Genomic DNA, 15,695 nt, shown 5'->3' on the forward strand with positions numbered 1-15,695 from the left:
TTTAAGTATTATCCGCCATGCTAGTTGCTTGGGATGTTTTTGAACCATCCCCGCGACTACAACTGAGTGCATACGCTAGCAATGAAGTATTTTCAACGGCTGAAGTAAGCGGTCTCTAAAACAGCCAACTCCGTACTGCAATAGATCCTCACATGACAAACTCTCATTGTTGACGACACCTTCCGTCTCTACTCTTTTCGCTGGAATATACATTATAGTCGCACGTAAAGATTAAACGATTTTGTTTTTGGTCGAAGTAAGGCCCACAAAACCAAGAGATTACCCCTAAAACAACCCTATCCCTAGGTAACGAAATTGGCTAAATTAACTTCGATCTTTATTCACATTTTTTCATATTTGGTATTTAGTATCCAGCATTTTTTGTTGTACTTGATGACAATGCCAAAGCATTCCGACATCTGTGGTGAAAGACGAAGGGTTAAACTGTCGAGAAACTGTACTCACATACCCCAATTCCACGAAATACATCTAAGCACAGCCAGTAAGGAGAAAAATCTAATATTCATTCCTATCATAGGAATAATCTATGTTTTATTAGTTAACCAACTATTAGCAACATTAAGTCAACTGTACAACATCTGCGTCTTTCGTCGCGTCATCAATATTTTTCAATTCCATCAGTTGTCCTGTTTCTAAACGGTAATTTTTGGAAGTAAAATGGTAGCGCTGGTATTCTGATACCAGCTCTTTTTTGGCCTGGATCAGCTTTTGGCAATCAGGTTGCACATGTCGTTGTTCTTCTGGTTTAGTGCGTGCGTACAGCCGGAAACTTTGTGTGACATTTTTGTGGTTTGACGCTTGCGGTATTTGACCCCTGGAACGGTGATTGTTTTTACTACCTTTTGGGTAAGGATGCTGTTTGGTTGCATCAACTGCATACAGAGAATTGGATCTGATGAAAAATTTAAATCCGAGGTCAAATGCAGCTGTGGCTCCTGTTCGACTTCAAAATCTACTCTGAGCGATACAAATGTGGTGTCCAACGAAAGGCGGCCAGTCACAGCAATGCCAGTGCTGGAATAACAAGAAATTACAGATTTAAATATTGTGAATATTTGTTTCTTCGAATCGTTAATAACTTACTTTTGTTCCACCTTGGAATGTGCGTTTCGACCCCAAAGGCTCATGGTAACCTGTCCGTTCAAATCAATCGAAATAGCACCCATCGTACTCAGCTTGACGATACCCCCATTCTGGAGTGGAAATATTTCCTCGTTATCCTGAAGCAACGTTGTCGCTTGATAGGCTGGAGTTGGCTCCGAGGCGGTTCCACTCCAAACATGTCCCATAAGTTCACCTTTTCCATCGAAAAATACCAGTGGTCGCAAGACAGACCCCTGCACTGCTAGCTCCATTCCGGCGATGGAATCTGAATCGTCTTCGTTATCCTCGCTGTCCCCGCTGCTGACGAAAGAAGAAAGACCTCCGGCGAAAAGGCCCAAAGTGAACATACTGAATCTTTCTTCACCAACTTCCAGAGCTAAATCTACAACACCTCGTTTCAGCACACCTCCACTCATCTCCTGTAGTGATTCCAGTGTCGCATTAAACGAGGGTACGGTAGAGTAAGTCCGTGTTAACGCAGTAGATAGACCTTTGGCTCCGATGACATGATAGTTATTCAACTTTGCATCTCTTTGCATGATTCTTCGTAACATTTCCGCAAAATCCGGGCAACGATCAGCCATCATTCGAAGCTTCTGTAGAAGATACTGCTTCACCTCGTAAGCTTTGTCGTTGGATTTAAGAAGCTGTACTAGATGTGTCAGCTCTTCAAAATCCGGCTTGATGTCCAGAAGGATGTCCAAAGCTAACGCACGGGCACTGGAGTCGAACTTTTTCGAAACTTGAAAGAAGATATCCTCGAATGTGGCTCTGAAGTCGTCGTTCCACAGAAACACAGAAAACGATCGAAGAGCTTTCATCGCGGACACACTAACCTTCGCACTTCCTTCCAGCGCTAGTTTCACCAGAGCATTCAGCGTCTTTGGCGATTTGAGATTGTGCAATCCTCGAATGAATTGCTGCTTACACTTATCCTTCGCGCACGAGTTCAATTGTCGAAGCAGATAGTCTTTCACGTTCTCCACCACATCTGTATCGAACGAGTTACCTGGCAGCTTAGCGAAACGGTGTCCCATGGAGGCTACTGTCTGCACCAGTGTATCGTAAAACTTTTGATCTTTTGGTTTATTTTCCGCCATCGCTAGCAAATCTTCGATAACCGCCCTCTTGGGACGACTTCCGACAGCTAGTGCTTGCAGATAGCGTTCGGCCAGGAACATGTCCACGTCTGACTCGTAGACCAGAACACTCTTAGCGGCTTCGTGAGATTCCGTTGTTTGAACAGCACCCAACAAGTCCAACAGTTGGGCTTTCTGATCGTGCATAGTTTTAGCCTTCAGAATGCGGAGGAAATCTTCGGCTGAAGTTGCGCGGCCAAGCTGAACTAGTTTGAGTAAGGCACTGGATGAGTCCTGTTTGCCAATGTGGTCGTTGGTCAGACTCTTTTTCAGGGTTTTGATCAGTTTTACAAGCTGTAGTAAGAAACGACATTGAAATTTCAACAGCATTAAGCAGTATCTAAATTCTACTTACAGTGTCACAGTTACCTCCATCACATTTTGGTTCATATTTCTCCGATGACAGTGTTTGTTCGTATACATCAAATGATTTCATTGCATCATCGACCGTTTTGCCCGAAACCGTATCCACATTTTTGGAGCTACCCTCAATTTCCAATCTGGTAACCGATTCCACAAAAGCCCCAAAATTATCATACGCATTGACCAGGTACTTCAAGTAGTCTTGCGCCACAACCTTCTCCAGTGAGCCTTCAGTGCTCACAGTGAAATCAACACTGCGTGACGTCCTGATCAAACTTCTTAACGGGTATTCAGTTCGTTCGAAACGATCACCAGAAAATTGGCAGTTATTTTTCGCCTTGTGATATCGAGTCGAGGAATGGGACGTATACTGTACGTCACATATTCCCGACGGGTCTTCCTCAACGTATTTACCGTCCAGGAGTTGATACTGGAATAGCGACGCTACTCCCTTTTTGAAATTAGTCAGGGTAGCATCATCGTTTTTGCTAGTGAAAAACTTTTTCACCTGACCAAGGTTCCAGTAGATGTAGAACGAAGTGGAGCCCACGCCTGAAAGGGTCGTTCTGTGTCTAATGTCTCCTGGAGTCGTGAGCAGTGTGGGACTTTCAATCTGAAATTCATGAAGGGTATCAGTAAATGTTTATTAAATTTGAGCGGTTATAGAATAGTTACAGACCTTCAGTCGTAGTAGTTTATGCTCATCGTCGCCCCACATGGTGGCCACGTGGATTTTGGCGCGAACGATGTACCCAACCGTATGTGATGCATTTCTTGCGCTTCCTGTACGAACTTCACTCAGGTAGCTGAAGCTTTGCTCGGTACCTAGTTGGAATGCATCGCCGAATGCTAGAATGAAAATCGAGTGACGACAGAATGCTTTGTTATTGAACAATAATATAGAATAGTTTTAATTAGATAACTTGGAAGCGTAGTGGTGTTGACATCATCAGACAATGGTTTTAAAATGTGTCGTGCCTAAATCTGATAAAAAAATATATGTAAACTCATGGTTGACGGATGCTCGGTCATGACAGTTTACGATGTTGATCCGTATCAAGTTAGCTTCTGGTTTTGAGGTAAAAAAGCCGTAATACTACGGGAACAGGCAGCACAAATCTTTTGCGAAATTTTGACCACCTGTGTCGACAGACTCTGCAATCGACTCTCAGCGTATGGGAACTGTTGGAATAGTGTAGCGATCATATTTACTGAAATACTTAGAATCAATGCAACAAAATGTTTACTCTTTAAAAACTTAGAAAGGTAGGATTTCAGTTCGTTCTCTACTCGTCAGTCATAAACACCAACTTGGGACCAGGGATGGAATACACCTCAGAGTAAATAAAGAGAAGAATAATGACGCTCTTTGCACTTTTCATGCGAACCACCGCTCTTCTCTTTAACAGTAAACCTCTTCACTCCGATGTGTGTTGCTGCCATTTGTGCATTCTACTCCATGGCTGCATACCTAAAAGAAGATATCATTCGTTTTCTAGCGCTCAGTCGAGACAGAAGTCTTTTATTGCCAGTCCGTGCAGTCTATAGCAACAAAGAATAGTGCTAATCCGCGTTCAAGGTTACCTTGCACACTCTCGGCCTCGTTGATGTTTCAGTATTTTTTCCCTTCTTTTGTTTTTCTGTTTCTGAGTACCGTTAGCCGGTCAGTGACCAATGAAGCAGTGTTTTTGTAGTAAGCCGTCTAGATACCGTTACATATACAAGTTAAGTATTAGTTTACGTTTCCTGTTCTTGGTTCTCTTACTAAAGCGCACTGGGCAATAGGCCCGTGCAAAAATGACTTCCCCTGACAGCGCACAGTGGAAAAAATGGACCCAAAACGCGATTTTTTTTTTGAAAAGGCTGGATGACGTTTACAAGGTAAGGTTTTTCTTATGTAAAAAGAGCTGAAAAATTAATTGCTAGTATTTACAACGACCGCACGGTACGCTATCATGCCCGTTTTGCCCCAATTCTCCTTTTCGTTTGATATTCAAAACTGAATATATAACTCGAAAGAAAGTTGGAGACGGCTGACACAAATTGATATTTCTTATGTAAAAAAGTCCAGAAAATCGATTGAAGACATTTAGAATCATCTCACGAAACGTATAGTCCCATTTTACCCCAATTCTCTGCAAAACTAAAGTTTGAAGTTAATCCTGGCTTTATATTTCGGTAAAAGGCTATATGCGGCTGATCAAAAGTGATGATTCTTAGGTATAAAAATCCAGGTTATCGTTTGAATATAGTTAGACTGGTCGCCCGAAACGTATGTACCCGTTTTACCCCAATTCTTCCCATAACTCAAGTATAAAGTCAAACCAGGCTCTACATTTTAGAAAGAGGCTTAATGCGGTTGATCAAAAGAAGTATTTCTTATGCAAAAAATTCTGGGAAATCGAATGAAGATAGTTAGAATGGCCGCACGAAACATGTGTACCCGTTTTACCCCAAATCTTCCCATATCTCAAGTGAAAAGTTAAACCTGACTGTGCTTCTCGAAAAGAGACGGAAGGTGACTGATGAAAAGAAGTAATTCTGATATAGAAAAATCCGGGGAATCGGTTGAAGATAGTTGGAATGGCCGGTTTCAGCCTGTTTCGGAAATAACGAGTAAGACATTACTTCACACATACATTATGTGAATAATTGGGGTAAAACAGATACAAACGTTTCGTGCGGTCATTCCAACTATCTTCAACTTATTCTCCGGATTTTTCTACATAAGAATTACTACTTTTGATCAGCCGCATTCAGCCTCTTTCCGAGAAGTACAGTCAGGTTAAACCTCGCACTTGAGCTATGGGAAGAAGTTGGGGTAAAACGGATACACGTGTTTTGTTCAGTCATTCGAACTACCTTCAATCGATTTCCTGGATTATTTGGCATAAAAAAATTAGTTTTGATCAACCGCTTTCCTTCTGAAATATTGAGTAAGGTGTATGACCACGCTTGTATTATGTAAATAATTGGGGTAAAACGGATACAAACGTTTCGAGCGGCCATTCCAACTATCTTCAACCGATTCCCCGGATTGTTCTATATCAGAATTACTTCTTTTCATCAGTCACCTTCAGCCTCTTTTCGAGAAGCACAGGTCAGGTCAGGGCATGATAGCGTACTTTACGGTCATTTTAAATACCTGCAATCGACTCCCCAGATATTTTTACATAAGAAGTATTCATTATTGATTACAACACTTAGCCTTCTATCAAGCTATTGAGTAAAGTCGCGTTTTTGATACTTTTTTCCCACTGTGCAGCGGTTCATCTCAAGGAGACGTCGAAACAAAATCGGCTCCCCGGCTCAAAGTATATCCAAGCTCGGCAACCGGGCCCTTCGTGATCTTTTTCCGGACCAAAGGCAAAAAATGTTTGAATCTGTTGCAGATTTCTCAAGTTCTGGCGGATCAGTATTCGGCCGTGACAGAACTATCGAAAATTCGCCCTAATAAGCTAGTTAACAGTTTAAATCAGGCAAATGATACGGACCCTTTACGAAGGAGTACAGGGTGTACATTCCAGCTAACAGGGCTAAAGTCAGTGGGGTCGTTTCCGATTCGAGTCTGAGTTGCGAGGACCCACTAAAATATGGGACTGGCTGTTTCAAAGACTGGAGTGCAACTGTCGCAACTGACGGCAAGAAAATATACGTCAACTCAGACTCTTATCGGGTGACTTTTGCCGGTTCTGCTCTACCCAACTACCTCCTCTTTGACAAGGTTCGTCTACCTGTTCGCCTCTTTGTGCCGCGGGTCATGAACTGTACTAATTGCAAACAATTGGGATACACAGCCTCCCATTGTAGCAATAAAACCCGTTGGGGGAAGTGCGGTGGGAATCATGTGGATGATTCCTGCGGAAGTGATGTCGAAAAGTGTCTCTACGGCATGTCCCGCGTGCAAACAGCGCGAGGAGAATCTTGAGCGATCCCTTCAGGGACGCCCTAAGCGATCTTTTGCAGAAATGCTTAAGATAGCTACGCCACCTGTCTCTACGAACATCTTTACCAATTTGTCTACTGACGAAGGCGACTGTGATGAACCCCAGGAGGGAACATCTTCTGCTGTGCCTAGAGGCAATAGAATAGGACAATAGGAACTCCGCTAGCGAATGACGGATCCCAATAGTAGCATGTCTGTAATAACATACGTACATGGAACTATTGAGATCCAGAGCTACAGGTCCAAAGCCCTGGTAAAGGAGGATGGTTGTGATGATCCGGGCCGAGATCACCACGTAAAGCAAGGTAGGGCATAACCCCAATTCCAAGGCGTGAAGCGACCCGTGCCGAGGGATGAGTGATCGAGGGGGTGAAAAAGATGCTCGATCGTTAACGGAGCCTGTGGGGTACCTGGGCAACCCCCACAGTAAGCGTCCCTTACCACGCTAATGCGGAGCTCTGGCGTGGCGGACATATATTTCTCGCGCTACTCGTGGGAATTTTCATGGAGCAAAATAAAAACAAAAATAAACAGACGGAGGTGCCAAACCCCTTCGCAAGAGGTGGTTTGGCGAGGTCTCCCCCCCGTGGGGAGAGTAGTGGAACGATGAGTGCTGTACTCGAAAGCACCAGTGACCCCCCAGCAGCGGTAGGCAATACCCCTACCAATGCATCGGAGGGGCCAATAGCTGCGATGCGCAAAGTAGCGAAGCAACTCGATGCTATAATCGACTTCGCTAGCGCAAAGCAGAACATAGCCAAGGAGTTGAAGTTGAGCCTTCTGGAGCTCCGGAAAGCTGTTCGTGTCGCAAGACAGGAACAGCAGGCATATGTTGAGAGGGTGGAATGTCGGGAGAGGCCCGACAGAGAAACCCAGACAGTGGCCTCCAATAGGGAGGAAAGAGAGAAGGTTAATAGAGGTTCACAGACAGTGGCCTTTACCTTCTATGGAGCAGCCACGTCTATCGGAGCGGCGACCGAGTTCCCCTCGAAGGGAAAGGGAAAGGGCAATCGCAAGACGGCATCGAATGCGAAGCGCCCTAGGAAGTCGCCAGGAGAGGGTGCCAAAACCGACACCACTCGGCGTGCAACCGTCAAGGTCAAACGCCGCCTGGGTGAGGTAAGCGAGGGCGAGAGTGACCTCGCTGTTGAGAGCGATGGTACCAGCAACCCGGCACGACCGGGGCAGGGGGCCTCAAACCCCTGGACGCTGGTTACCAAGAAAAAGCCGGCACCGAAACCGGAGGTACCGCGGCCTGCGAGGAAGGCCAAGGACAGAGGCGAAGCCTTGTGGTTAAAAACCGACAAGGACAAATACGCCGATGTCCTTAAATCGATGAAAGCGGCCGAAAGCCTCTCGGCCCTTGGGCAGGATGTGCGTAGCGTAAGACGCACCAACACGGGAGAGATGCTCCTGGTGTTGAAGCGAGGCGCACAATCAAGTGCAATATACAAGGCCTTGGCCCAAGAGGTCCTTGGTGAGGGCGCCCAAATCAGGTTGCTAGGTGCGGAAACAACTCTCCAGTGCAAACACTTGGACGAGTTCGCGACCGCAGAAGACGTCGCCGCAGCCGTCAAGGAGCAATGCGGCGTCACAATCGAGCGGGCCTCTGTGCGATTGAGGGACGGACCCTCTGGCACCCAAGTAGCCTACCTCAGGCTACTCAATGCGGATGCCAAAAAGGTAACCGAGAAAGGGAAGCTGAAGATCGGCTGGTCGGTATGCCCTATCAGTATACCCCAGCCGCCTTCAGTGGACAGGTGCTATCGGTGCCTAGAATCCGGCCATAAAGCTTACGAATGCAAAGGCCTAGACAGGAGTAAGCTATGTCGTAGATGCGGCGAGGAGGGGCATAAAGAGCGGGGGTGCACTAAGGCATATAAGTGCCTTATCTGCACCTCTAAGAAGCAAGCCCATAAACATGCTATGGGCGGACCTTCGTGTCCCTTCGGCGAGTTAAATAAGAAGAAGCCGTGAGAGTCACACAGCTAAATCTTAACCATTGTGCAGCAGCCCAACAGCTGCTGTGGCAGTCGGTCTCGGAGTCGAGGACAGATGTCGCCCTCTTATCAGACCCGTACAGCATCCCTGCCGGCAACGGCAATTGGGTGTCGGACGGGTCTGGAATGGTGGCAATCTGTACAACGGGAAGGTTCCCGGTTCAAGAGGTAATACACCCCTCCGCCGAGGGTGTGGCGATTGCCAAGATCAATGGTGTGTTCTATTGCAGCTGCTACGCCCCACCAAGGTGGCCAATAGAACAGTTCTACCAGATGACCGACAGGCTCTCGTCGGACCTCGTGGGCCGGAAACCGGTAGTAATAGCGGGAGACTTCAACGCTTGGGCAGTGGAGTGGGGCAGCCGCTGTACAAATAGCAGGGGTCAAGCGCTAATGGAAGCGTTTGCGAAACTCGATACTGTGCTAGCTAATGATGGCTCCGCTAGTACATTCCGTAGAAACGGAGTGGAGACGTGGATTGATTTGACCTTTGCCAGCCCGAGTCTGGCTCCAGGCATGGAATGGAGGGTAGACGAAGTCTACACCCATAGTGATCATTTAGCAATCCGCTTTAAGATCAACTATGGTGTGCAGCATCCGAGGGCGGGAGATCCCTGTCAGGTAAGCGGGTGGAAGTCCAATCACTTCGACAGCGAAGCTTTCACCGCGGCCCTGGGACTGGAGGCCAACACCGACAGTCTAAGCGGGGATGCGCTGGTAGCTGTTCTATCACGCGCGTGCGACGCCACTATGCCGAGAAAAACACTGCCAAGAAACGGCAGATGCCCGGTATACTGGTGGAGTGCCGAGATTGCAGCTCTACGGTCAGCCTGCCTCAGAGCTAGACGTAGGATGCAAAGAGCTCGCACCGAGGATGCAAGAGAGAACCGCCGTGAAGTGTTTCGAGCTGCGAAATTAGCCCTTAACAAGGCTATTAAAAGCAGCAAGAGAGCGTGTTTCGACAACCTGTGTGAGAGTGCCAACGCGAATCCGTGGGGCGACGCCTACCGGATTGTGATGGCCAAGACCAAAGGGGGCTCCTCACCCCCTGAACGGTCTCCGGACCGGTTGGCAACGATTATCGAAGTACTCTTCCCGTCTCGAGCCACAAACCCCTGGCCACCTGCACTACGAGACAGTGCGGGCACGGTCGAAATGGTGGCTCCAGTGACGAACGAAGAACTACTCGCAGTGGCTAAATCCCTAGCAATGAACAAAGCTCCAGGGCCGGATGGAGTCCCGAACAACGCTCTCAAGGCAGCGATCATAGCGAACCCGAACATGTTCAGGCTAGCTATGCAGAGATGCCTTGACGAGTGCCGTTTCCCCGATAGATGGAAAAGGCAGAAACTGGTGCTGTTGCCGAAGCCCGGGAAGCCGCCAGGCGACCCATCGGCGTACAGACCAATCTGTCTGATAGACACGACTGGCAAACTGCTTGAGAGGATCATCCTCAACAGGCTCACCCCGTACGCGGAAGGTACGGACGGTCTGTCAAGCAACCAGTTTGGCTTTCGGAAGGGTAAGTCCACAGTGGACGCTCTCAACTCAGTGATAAATACTGCCGAGATAGCGATCCAACGAAAAAGGCGAGGTATTCGATACTGTGCGTTAGTGACACTTGACGTGAAGAATGCATTCAACAGCGCAAGCTGGGATGCCATCGCGCTCTCGTTACACCGGCTTAGCCTACCGGTGGGTCTGTACCGGATCCTGGAAAGTTACTTCCAAAACCGCGTACTGCTATACGAGACCGATGCCGGTCAGAAAAGGGTTCCGATTACCGCCGGAGTCCCGCAGGGCTCGATCCTAGGCCCGGTGCTATGGAACCTCATGTATGACGGGGTTCTGAGACTGAAGTTCCCTCCTGGGGTCAAGATCGTCGGCTTTGCCGACGACGTAACCTTGGAGGTCTACGGGGAGTCAATTCCTGAGGTAGAACTAACCGCAGAACACGCGATTAGCACGGTGGAGGAATGGATGAGCGCGAGAGGCCTGGAGCTCGCTCATCATAAGACGGAGGTAGTTATCGTCAACAACCGCAAGTCGGCACAACATGCAGTTATCCATGTGGGAGAAGTCGCGATCACTTCACAGCGAAGTCTGAAGTCTCTCGGAGTCATTATAGACGACAAGCTGACCTTCGGCAGCCATGTCGACTATACGTGCAAGAGAGCGTCGACTGCTGTTGCGGCACTATCGAGAATGATGTCCAACAGCTCAAAGGTGTGCGCCAGTAGACGTAGGTTACTGGCAGGCGTTGCCGTATCTATCCTCAGGTACGGCGGCCCGTCATGGTCAAGAGCACTGAGGGTAACCAGTTACCTACAGAAACTGGAGAGCACCTACCGCGTGATGTGCCTCAGAGTGATATCTGCCTACCGCACGGTATCACACGATGCATCCTGCGTGATAGCGAGCATGATGCCAGTCGGGCTGGTCATTCGGGAAGATGAGGAGTGCTTTGAGCTACGTGGAAATAGGGGAGCCCGCGAGCGCACCAGGGTGACCTCGGTCGCCAGATGGCAGCGTGAGTGGGACAACTCCTCGAAAGGTAGGTGGACCCACCGGCTGATACCTAGCATATCGAGCTGGGTGGGAAGACCCCATGGGGAAGTTCACTTCCACCTGACACAATTCCTGTCAGGCCATGGCTGTTTCCGTCAGTACCTCCACAGGTTCGGGCACGCGGAGGTCCCAGTCTGCCCGGACTGCCCAGGTGTAGATGAAACTGCCGAACACATACTGTTCGTATGTCATCGGTTCGACGTCGAAAGAAGAGCAATGCTTGACGTCTGTGGCTGGGACACAACCCCGGATACCCTTATCCAGCGGATGTGTCAAACGGTGGAGAAGTGGAACGCAGTCTCGGCTGCTACCATCCAGATTGCCAGTAGGCTACAGGTAATCTGGCGAACCGAGCAACAGACGGCGGGCACGGCTAACTAGTGATTGGTTAGCTGGAGCGAAAAAGGCCAAGCGCAAAATAAGAGAGTGAATGGTCTGTTCATGCCGAGGTAGGTTGGCGCAGCGAATGGCAACCGCGTAAGGGGTAAACCCAGCCACCCCGAAGCAAGACAGAAGAGTGAGTGTATAGGCGTATAAGTGGACTGCCTCATGCCAAGACGGGAGGGTCGTAGCGTAGTATGTTGGAACTAAGCTATCGATGCCTCATGGCGTGGCAGAGGAGTGAAAGGGTGAGCATCCAAGTCAGTCTCACACTGCATGTTAAGGGTGAGCATAAAAGTCAGCCTCACAGGTTGGTAGCAAGCAAGGAATGAAAAAGGTGAGCACAAAAGTCAGCCTCGCATGGTATGTCAGAAGTGGGGCCTAAGAAAAATGTCCCATATGGGATGCCAGAGGGAGTGACAAAGGTACAATAGAGTGGCACGATTGAGAGTGAATCAGGTGATAGGGTGAGCACCCAAGTCAGCCTCACATGTATGGGTAGGGCGAGCACAAAAGTAAGCCTAGCAAGGAATGAGTAAGGTGAGCACACAAGTCAGCCTCGCATGGAACGTAAAAGGTGAGCACAAAAGTCAGCCTCATGTGGGAGTGTTTGAGAGCGAATCAAAGTGTGATTGAGAGAGCACCCAAGTAAGCCTCATACAGGATGTATGATCGCGTGAGTGAGAGTGAATGAGTACACTTAGTACAGCCATCCCCCCAGAAGTAATACCGAGAGGTAGTTCCTGGGAGGAATGATGGCGGAGCCCAATGGAGTTTAGTCGGTATTAATGGCTGGTCACCATTCGAGTCCGACACGCCCCCAGTGCACCCCGTGTGGTAGATTGGACCCTACCGTTAGCACGTGTACTGGGCTAGGACATAAAGGTCTTCTCCATTGTAAAAAAAAAAAAAAAAAAAAAAAAAGGCAATAGAAAAAGGAGGAACATTTCCTCTCCCAAACTTTGTCGTAAATGCCAGAAGGTGTCTCTTCATGGCCCTCCTAAAATAACTACTCAAGGAAGTACTGGTGCAAAACCGAAGCAAGTCGCTCCCGGTCCCAGTAATCTGAGCTCAGAAAAGGAGTTCCCAGCACTTCCAGAAACATAAAAAACCTCAAGTGTTCCCATATCACAACCAGAAAAAGAATCCAGCGCTGGCTTCAAAAAGTTATCCGACAATCTGGACCGTATTTTTACAGCACTAAATATTTATGGCCCTCTTAAAAGCATCTTGATAAGCTTTCTCCCCACAGTAAAAACATTCTTGATGCAGTTCACTGCGAAATGGCCCCTCCTTTCAGCGATTGTATCCTTCGATGGCTAATTCATCGAACGAGGTCACGAACGAGGTCTACAGTGGAATTACAGAAGCATTATCCCGAAAATCGATTCCTCTAAAATCTTACTAAATAACTTAACGTTATTCGCATGGATCGAGAAGATTCTTACGGAGAAGCAGTTTTGGGGATCAAAAAGTGCTATTCTTTCAATCGAATCGACCTCCCCTTTGCATTGCTTCCACCTACACCACCCTAGAGCCTCAGTTAGCCACCGACGGCTTAGTGATATTGCGGAACTCCTCGCCGCACCGAGGCTAGTTTAGGTGACTTCAACTCCCACGGCACGAAGAGTTTGATGAAAGCCAAAAAACGTAGCTACTGGCGCCGGTTCGTCGATGGGCTAACGAGTGAAACATCAGTGACCAATAGCCGACAGTACTCACGAGAGTGTGGAATATTCAAACCGTTGGATATGCCGACGATCTACCGCGCCGCGTCCACTCCCGATAACGCGAACGAAACACCGTTTTCGATGGTGGAATTCTCACTTGCTCTCTTGTCATGTAACAATAAAGCCCCAGGGCCAGACAGAATCAAATTTAACTGGTTAAAGAATCTGTCAGACTCTGCCCAGAGACGCTTGTTGAATTTATTTAGTAAGTTTCTTGAGGGTAATATTCTTCCTCATGACGGGAGGCAAGTGAAGGTCATCGCCATCCAAAAACCAGGAAAACCAACCTCCGACCACAACTCGTATCGACCGATTGCGATGCTGTCCTGTATCCGAAAGTTGTTCGAGAAAATGATCTTGTTTCGCCTAGACAATTGGGTTGAAGTAAATGGCTTACTGTCAGATACACACTTTGGTTTCCGTAAAGGCAGAGGCACGAACGACTGCAACAAAAAGTCATCGAAATATCGATGAGTTGTTGGTGGATTTGCGTTGAAACACGAGCATTTCACCGTTTTCGTGCTATTTTTGTTAATATATTGATTCTTAAGAACGAAGTAAAGATTTGGGTGCCAATTTAAACGCATTTCATTGATTATAGGCTGAGCAATCAATGAAACAGTGCTGTCGTCTCCCTAATACGGCCAAAATAGGCTTATTACCCTATCGGATAGTTTGCAGAAGTTGAGCATTCAACCGAAGACTCCATATCAAGAAGACTGATATCTCTTTCCTTCCCCCATACAAACGAGAAGCGGCAGAGGTTACAGCGCCTCTATTGGAAGAAGGGAGAAAGCTTTATGTAAAAATGTATATGTGTGTGTGCATCACTATGGAAAGTACCACCTTTACCCGCAAGTGGCGTTGCTGTTACTGTCTCCGGATTCTGGACAGAGTTGCCAGTCTTCTTGATATGGAGTCTTCGATTCAACTCTAACAGTTTTTGTGTCCGTTTTCCCTACTTTGTTCATCACAGCGTATTTTCTCCTAGAACAATTGCTGCGACGACCATATTCGTTCATGTTTTTGATTAATCCTCTTTGAATTACGCAGGTCAGATATAGAACAAAAATCCAAAACCGCTCGCGATGATCGCAAAACACACTGCAAATTATGAAACACACAAAGCATGCAAGATCAACCGCAAAAACATCGTTCCACTGCGTCGGCTACCCAAAGAACCGTTATGTTTATATTTACGACGGGTGGCGTGTGTAGGATGATCTCAATGCGCTATCCCAACGAGCATTTCGCCAACATCCTTTCTCCAATGAGCAAACTATAGCCAGATAAAACAGCACCAAGTGATTGCATATGTAACAAACTATGTATGAATTATAAATTAAATCTTACCGGGAGCTACGTGGCAGTGACCTGCAATGAAAGAAATACTTATCAATGAAACACATTTAATCATTTTCATAACATATTCGAGAAGAGCATTCGTGACCCATCAGCAGGCGCGAGAGATAACATAGAGATGAAAACAATCAATGTTGAATCAGCTGATTCGGCCATTTCTTTCCATGGCAGCAGCAGATTTGACGAATGAGACGAATGAAAAAGCGAAAGCTTCGAGACACGTCGACCTGAATTTTACATGAGTACCAAATTACTCTAAACTAGAAGAACACGTTGTCTATTTTGATTTTTTTTTCTATTGTCGTCTGGTTATAGTCTACCGGCTCAGTTAGATCCACTCTCAACTTCACTGTCAAGGTTAGAGGTTATCGACTTCGGAGAGATTTCTCTCGCTCGCAACTGCCTTTGGTATATTTTATTGATATTTTGTCTTTTTCTGGAATGCTCTCGCTGCAAATGCACGAATGCAAAATTGTAGCTACTTACCGAAAAGGGAAACCACTGAAAGCACCACCAGCAGAAGTTTCATGTTGATTGATTAATAATTCCAATTTAAACGAACTACCTCAAAGAGTGAAAAGCTATCCTCTCAACCAACGCAACATATTCTGCTCTGTACCGGGCAATGCTTAGTATGGAACAGAACAACAACAAATTTTATGCACGATACTGATTCTGTTTCTTGTGCTGTCCACTGAGTGATACGATGGTAACGTAGCGTGAAATAAAATCGAGTTGAACAATTTGATTTGTGTATGTGCAGGGATACGTTCTGTGGAGGGTGCCCGACACTCCCGTTAAAGACCACAACCTGACCGATCGCGTTGAATGCTAGAAGAGAACTGCCGCCTGCTCGTGGAGTAGAAATGGAATGAGGATCGATGGAGAGAGCTATGCTCTCTGCTAATATTAGCCGGCTTTTCAGATGTATCTTTTGTAGCTACGTAATCAGGCTGACGGTGTTGAAATGATGAGATTTTGGTAAAATTGAAATGAGAATAAAAACTTATCTGGGGAGCATACATTGAGCTAATATTGATGCGCCACGTTATAATTCTTCCAAAAGAAAGCTATTGAAACT

The 15,695-nt window shown here is 47.0% G+C and overlaps 1 protein-coding gene across 1 annotated transcript; it reads right to left on the minus strand.

The window, feature by feature from the left end:
* Positions 1-517: 517 nt before the first annotated feature.
* On the minus strand, positions 518-15,472 carry LOC131678796 (microsomal triacylglycerol transfer protein). The gene is made up of 6 exons (XM_058959115.1): positions 15,101-15,472; positions 14,606-14,626; positions 3,307-3,476; positions 2,620-3,240; positions 1,105-2,558; positions 518-1,035 (listed from the first exon to the last, which is right to left on the minus strand). The coding sequence occupies exons 1-6, from the start codon at positions 15,141-15,143 to the stop codon at positions 723-725; spliced, it is 2,622 nt and encodes an 873-aa protein (XP_058815098.1). The 5' UTR covers positions 15,144-15,472; the 3' UTR covers positions 518-722.
* Between the last annotated feature and the right edge of the window lie 223 nt (positions 15,473-15,695).

Source organism: Topomyia yanbarensis, chromosome 2 (genome assembly GCF_030247195.1).
Source record: "Topomyia yanbarensis strain Yona2022 chromosome 2, ASM3024719v1, whole genome shotgun sequence".
NCBI lineage: Eukaryota > Metazoa > Arthropoda > Insecta > Diptera > Culicidae > Topomyia > Topomyia yanbarensis.